General features: G+C 49.1%; 1 protein-coding gene across 1 annotated transcript; it reads left to right on the forward strand.

The window, feature by feature from the left end:
• The first annotated feature begins 431 nt into the window (after positions 1-431).
• Positions 432-5,931, forward strand: LOC121438896 (ribonucleoside-diphosphate reductase subunit M2). Its single transcript, XM_041639388.1, has 9 exons — positions 432-614; positions 725-799; positions 1,116-1,379; positions 2,119-2,252; positions 3,534-3,628; positions 3,757-3,890; positions 5,133-5,237; positions 5,330-5,443; positions 5,534-5,931. Exons 1-9 carry the CDS (start codon positions 516-518, stop codon positions 5,684-5,686), a joined length of 1,173 nt encoding a protein of 390 aa, XP_041495322.1. The 5' UTR covers positions 432-515; the 3' UTR covers positions 5,687-5,931.
• The last annotated feature ends 210 nt before the right edge of the window (positions 5,932-6,141 follow it).

The raw sequence follows: 6,141 nt of genomic DNA on the forward strand, positions 1-6,141 counted from the left end.
CTCTGCTAATCCCGCGGGGTGGGTGCGGTTACCAGTCTCCTGACTGGGGACCCCGAAAGTTGCGGGGCTCGGCAGTCCCCCCTCCCCAGGCTACTCGGTCCTAGCTGGATTCCCCGCACCCCTATGGGCGCAAAGACAGTGCAGGCGACGCAGCCCAGAGGCCGGCAGCGTCTCGCCAAGCGGTGGCACCAACCTCGGCGACAACTCCCCGCGCCCCCCCAATCCGGGTGCTCGCCCAGAGCCGAGCCTCCCGCCACCCCAAACGGTTCCGGGCCCCCGAGCGCCCGCGCGCCCCCGGTGTCGGCGCAGACTCCGTGGAAGAGGTCTTTGTGCGGAAGAGCGGACGGCGCAACTCCCGCGCCCGATGCACGCTCCAGCCAATGAGCCAATGGGAAGCGCGGGCCCGCCCCCTCCGCGGGCCTTTTAAAAGGTACTGAGGCTGGCGGGCGCCTGTGCTCCGGGTTCTAGCCACTCCGCCACCTTCTCCGTCGCCTCGACCGCTGCCCTCGCTCGCCATGCTCTCCGCCCGCATCCCGCTCGCCACCATCACCGACCAGCAGCAGCTGAAGGTGTCGCCGCTGAAGCGACTCCACCTGTCCGAGAAGGAGAACACGGTGAGCGCGGCGTACTGAGGGGGACGCAGCTGGCAGGGAGGGTGTGGGTTCCCGGACCCGGGAGGGTGGAGGGCTCCCACCGTCGCTCACGCACGCCTGTGTCCCTGCAGCCCCCGAGTCTCAGCGGGACCCGCATCCTGGCGAGCAAGGCTGCAAGGAGAATCTTGCTGGACCCGGCCGAACCGGTGAGTGACCCGAGGGAGGCTCAGGTAGGTGGGTGGTCCACGGAGCTGCCGGCAGGGGGCGGGACGTCCGCCGCCGTTGGCGCCAAAGTTGCATTGTCCCAGCTGTCTGCCTCAGCCTCTCCACGTTCCCGCCAAAATGTCTCCTTAGGATGCCCTCCTTGGGTCTCCTCGTTAGGAGAGTCACCATAGCATGCAATGTGACAGCGAGCCACACGGAACTCCCAGCCAGTGAAAGTACCTGATCTGATGAGAGATACTAGAACGTTCGTCTGGTTCGATTAACATTTTTGGGGTGGTTGTTTCTCTCACCCAACAGGAAAGTAAAGAATCTACTAAGCCCAGCGTTGAGGATGAGCCCTTACTGAGAGAAAATCCCCGCCGCTTCGTGGTCTTTCCCATCGAATACCATGATATCTGGCAGATGTACAAGAAAGCTGAGGCCTCCTTCTGGACGGCTGAGGAGGTCGACCTCTCCAAGGATATTCAACACTGGGAAGCGCTGAAACCCGACGAGAGACATTTTATATCTCACATCCTGGCTTTCTTTGCGGCGAGTGATGGCATAGTCAATGAAAACCTGGTGAGTCTGCATGACGTAGCTGTAATTCGCTTAGAGACAGAGGACTGGTGTGTGACTTTTTCTCCTGTGAATGGGGGCTGGAGAGATGGCTCCACTCGGTGGTTAACACACTTCCTGCCTGTGCAGAAGACGCAAGTTGTGTTCTGAGCACCCATACTGGGTGGCTTCACATCTAGTGATTCCAGCTCCAGGGCATCTGACGACTCACACTGGCGTCCTTGGGACTTGCCTGTACTTATCCGTGAAAAAAACAGTTTTAGCTGGGCAGTGCTGGCTCACGCCCAGAAACAGGCAGATTTCTGTGAGTTCAAGGCCACACAGGTCTACAAAGTGAGTGAGTTCCGGGACAGCCAGGACTGTTACACAGAGAAACCCTGTCTCAAAAAAACAAAATTAACAGTTTTGTTAGGCCAGCAAAATAAGAGTTCTTTATTTCCTGGTGGTAAATTGAGCATGTGACATAAAATAATATGCTTTATTGCAGCATTGTGAAGATCTGTACTACAATATATAGGAGCAAATTTGTTTCTAGTTTTTGTTTTACTTATATTTTTGAAACAAATTCTCACTGTAATCCTGGCTGGCCTAGAACTCAGTAAGCAGACCAAGATGGCCTCAAAGATTCCTGCTTGAGGAGTGTGCCTCAGGGCTGGGATTAATCCTGGTATGCTCAAAGGTGAGCAGGTGATGCAACCAGTAGTTTTTCAGGTTTAACTCTGGTTTATTTCATTACCACTAGGTGGAGCGCTTTAGCCAAGAAGTTCAGGTTACAGAGGCCCGCTGTTTCTATGGCTTCCAAATTGCCATGGAAAACATACATTCTGAAATGTACAGTCTCCTCATCGACACTTACATTAAAGATTCCAAAGAGAGGTGAGTATCCACATGGTGTGTATGCTCAGATACCCAGGACTCACGAACTTACTATTGTATTTCAAGTATTTTTGTTCACAAGGCGAACAGGCAGACTGACTAAGACTGTAGATACTTCTAGGGCCCTTAGTCCTGACTGCTTTGAGCAAAGGACCCAAATTCACTTTATTGCTCGCTGAATGAAAAATCAAATGTGTTGTAGCTCATGTCTATAATCCCAGCACCCCAGAGACCAGAAGCAGCATTGCCATTGTTCCAGGTCTGGCCAGATGAGATACTGTGTCTAAAACCAAACAACAAACCAAGGCCTGGAGAGATGACTCAGTGGTTAAGCTCTTTCAAAGGACCTAGTTTGGGTTCCCAACCCCTACACAGCAGTTTGGGTCAGCTCATAACCCATTTAACTCCAGTTACATCATATGTCCCCTACTGGCCTCCACAGGTACTCCACACGTGGCGCAAAGAAACATTCAGGCAAAACACTCATACATAAAAAAAAAATGAAAAATGTGGCTACTGGGCTGGAGATGGCTCAGCAGCTAAGAGTGCTGGCTTCTCTTCCAGAGGACCCAAGCAACCAAATGTGGCTCACAGCTGTCTATAGTGGGATCTTAAATGCCCTCTTTGAGTATGCAGGCTTACATGGAGATAGAACACTCACATACATTAAGTAAATAAATATAAAAATGTGGGTACAAATGATTATAAAGAATGAAGTGGAAGTGAGGGGAATTACATACTCTTTTTTTTTTAAATATTTATTTATTATGTATACAACATTCTATCTGTGTGTGTGTCTGCAGACCAGAAGAGGGCACCAGACCTCATTACAGATAGTTGTGAGCCACCATGTGGTTGCCGGAAATTGAACTCAGGACCTTTGGAAGAGCAGGCAATGCTCTTAACCACTGAGCCATCTCTCCAGCCCGGAATTACATACTCTTGACAATACTGAGTTAAAAAATTAACTTTAGACCAGTTTGGTAAAATGTTACTCTACATTAGGGGGCTATAGAAAATTAATGGTGGCACAGCTGAGTTTGAAGCCAGGCTGGTCTACAGGAGCTAGTTCCAGGACAGACTAAAACTACAGCCAAACCCTGTCTCGAAAAAACAAAAAAACAAAGAAAGAAAAAGAGGCTTTTATATTATGGAGGTAGAGGGTGGAAAGTCAGGGTTAGGGTGATCAGTTGACATCAGGATGGAAAGCTGGTGTGGAACAACTAATCGGGCCTTGCACTGTCTGTGGTATCGTGGTTCATGGTATACTTCTGTCGACAGGGAATATCTCTTCAATGCTATTGAGACAATGCCTTGTGTGAAAAAGAAGGCCGACTGGGCCCTGCGTTGGATTGGGGACAAAGAAGCTACCTATGGTAAGGACTTTTCTTTCCTCCTTAAGCCTGTATGTGATTCGATTGTCTAAGTGATGTCACTGGATTGTCGGCCCATGCTGAGAGTACCAAGCCCTCACCAGGAACATTTCGGTATTGACTCTTGCTAGGAGAACGAGTTGTGGCCTTTGCTGCTGTGGAAGGGATCTTCTTCTCTGGCTCTTTTGCGTCAATATTCTGGCTCAAGAAACGGGGACTGATGCCTGGCCTTACGTTTTCCAACGAGCTTATTAGCAGAGATGAGGTGAGTCTGGAATACCCGCCTGATCTGTGGGATGCCCCCCTGGAGTTACAGGTGGTTGTGAACCACCGTGTAAGTGCTGGGAACTGAACCAGGCTCCTTGCGACTGCTGAGCCGTCTACTAAGTCTTGGGGATCTAACTCAGGGTCTTAATGCTGGTTAGGCAAGTACTCTGCCACTGAGCCACATTCCTGGCTCCGTATGCACATTAATGGGTGAGTTCAGTCATACATATACCCAGCAAGGAATAGAATACCTCAAGTGATGTGTTGGAACTACTCGTATTCTTAGTACATGTATTCCTATTATCCCATAGGCTTGAGTGCGTAAGTTGAAAGCTCTGAATGGGATTTTTAGGGCGTCATAAGCAAGGCTTTGTGCCTTTGTGCTTCCAAATGAATTGGCAATGAGATCAGAGTTCGCTTGGGCTCCTATAGGTCCTTGGAGTAGACTGAGGAAAGACAGAAGGTGTCTGTACTTAATAGTTTGTCCAATCTGAAATGCAAGGAGCAGAAACCCCACCACTCCCAAAACGCAGTGGGCAGGGCCGGTGATTATCTTCCTGTGTAGGGAGATGAGCCCTGAGACCTACTGGGGTGCCATGTGCTAAGAGTCACTGGTCTACTTCATTTGAAATGGTATCAGTTCCTGAGTATCTGAAAGCTCCTCCTCCTTGTTAAGAACTGGAGCGTGAGGCTGTGGAGATTCTTGAACAAAGATAAGCCTCTTTGGGTATTAGAAGGGTTGAGTTTGAGGGCCTAGAGTTGGGATAACCTATTCCTTGGTATCATAATTGGCAGTTAAACACCTGCTTTCTTTTGGTTTCTGACTTTTAAGACAGGGTTTCTCTATTACAGCCCTGGCTCTCCTAGAACTCTGTATGTCAGGCTGGCCTCAGAACTCACAAGAGATCTGCCTTCCTCTGCCTCCCCTGACTGAGTGTTGGGATTAAAGGCGTGCGCCACCATGCCTAGGCCACCTGTTTTATTTTCCTTGCTTTTTGTTGTATGTTTTCGCAGTCTGTAACCTGGCTGGCCTGGAAAAATGTAGGCCAAACTAGCCTCAAACTCACGGGTGATCATGCATGTGTACTACCATGCCAGGCTAAATACCTTTCTTTGGACAAGCCAAGTGCTCTGGCCAGACAAGTTGCATAAGATCACAAAGATGGATAAAGCATTTTTAATCCACACATGTGAGCAGTTAAGGTTCGGCCTCACAGTAACCTTGAACTTTCCATTCTAGGGTTTACACTGTGACTTTGCCTGCTTGATGTTCAGGCACCTGGTACACAAGCCGTCGGAGCAAAGAGTACAAGAAATCATCATCAACGCAGTGAGGATAGAGCAGGTGGGTGATGTGTGTGGGTTGCTCTTACACTTGCCGAAAGGGCGGGCAGTCTTTGGACTCCAGGGTGCTCAGAAGCTTTGCTTGGCCTCTAGGAGTTTCTCACAGAGGCCCTGCCTGTGAAGCTCATCGGGATGAACTGCGCCCTGATGAAGCAGTACATCGAATTCGTGGCGGACAGGCTTATGCTGGAGCTGGGGTTCAGCAAGGTAAAGTGTTATTTGTGGCCTGCCACACCCCCACCCCCTCTTTTTTTTAAGTTTGTTTTTAACACTTATATCTTGCTGTGACTTTTTTAGATTTTCAAAGTAGAAAATCCGTTTGACTTCATGGAAAATATTTCACTAGAAGGAAAGACAAACTTCTTTGAGAAGCGAGTGGGCGAGTATCAGAGGATGGGGGTGATGTCAAATTCAGCAGAGAATTCTTTCACCTTGGATGCTGACTTCTGAGCAAACTGCCTGCTCTTTGCTGATTATTGTTCTCCCCTTGTCATAAAAAAATCAGCAAAAGCAATCAATTGGCTACACCATGAATTTGTTAACCGGTATCTAAGAACTGGGTAGCTACCTCAGTTGGTCCCTTTTGGCTAGTTGTGTCACTAGAGGAAGGATGTTAAAGGTACTCAGATTCTTAGGGGAGATTCTGCCCTTGGCTTCTGGGAGTAGTGTGTGATAGCCTTTGGCCCCAAGCACCAACAGACCCTCCAGCAAGCAGGATTCAGCATTTGTTGCCATAAGACTGTTTAAAAGATGTGAGCCTCATTCACTGCTTCCCGTGGACTCTAGCGTTTACTTAAGTTTGTAAATAAAACTAGCACTTTGCACACAAACATAGTACTGTCAAGGGGGAAAGCCTGCTTTATTTGGTTTCTACACCAAGCACTAAGTAGTGTTTTGTAAGAAGA

This window comes from Microtus oregoni, unplaced genomic scaffold, assembly GCF_018167655.1.
Source record: "Microtus oregoni isolate MIOR12 unplaced genomic scaffold, Mior012 000058F_ref0000040, whole genome shotgun sequence".
NCBI lineage: Eukaryota > Metazoa > Chordata > Mammalia > Rodentia > Cricetidae > Microtus > Microtus oregoni.

Bases quoted from the DNA above. Each gene is read 5' to 3' on its own strand.
- LOC121438896 (XM_041639388.1), top strand. From the start codon at position 516: ATGCTCTCCGCCCGCATCCCGCTCGCCACCATCACCGACCAGCAGCAG. The intron at 800-1,115 runs GTGAGTGACCCG...CTCACCCAACAG, and splicing joins TGCTGGACCCGGCCGAACCG to GAAAGTAAAGAATCTACTAA. The intron at 3,629-3,756 runs GTAAGGACTTTT...GACTCTTGCTAG, and splicing joins GGACAAAGAAGCTACCTATG to GAGAACGAGTTGTGGCCTTT.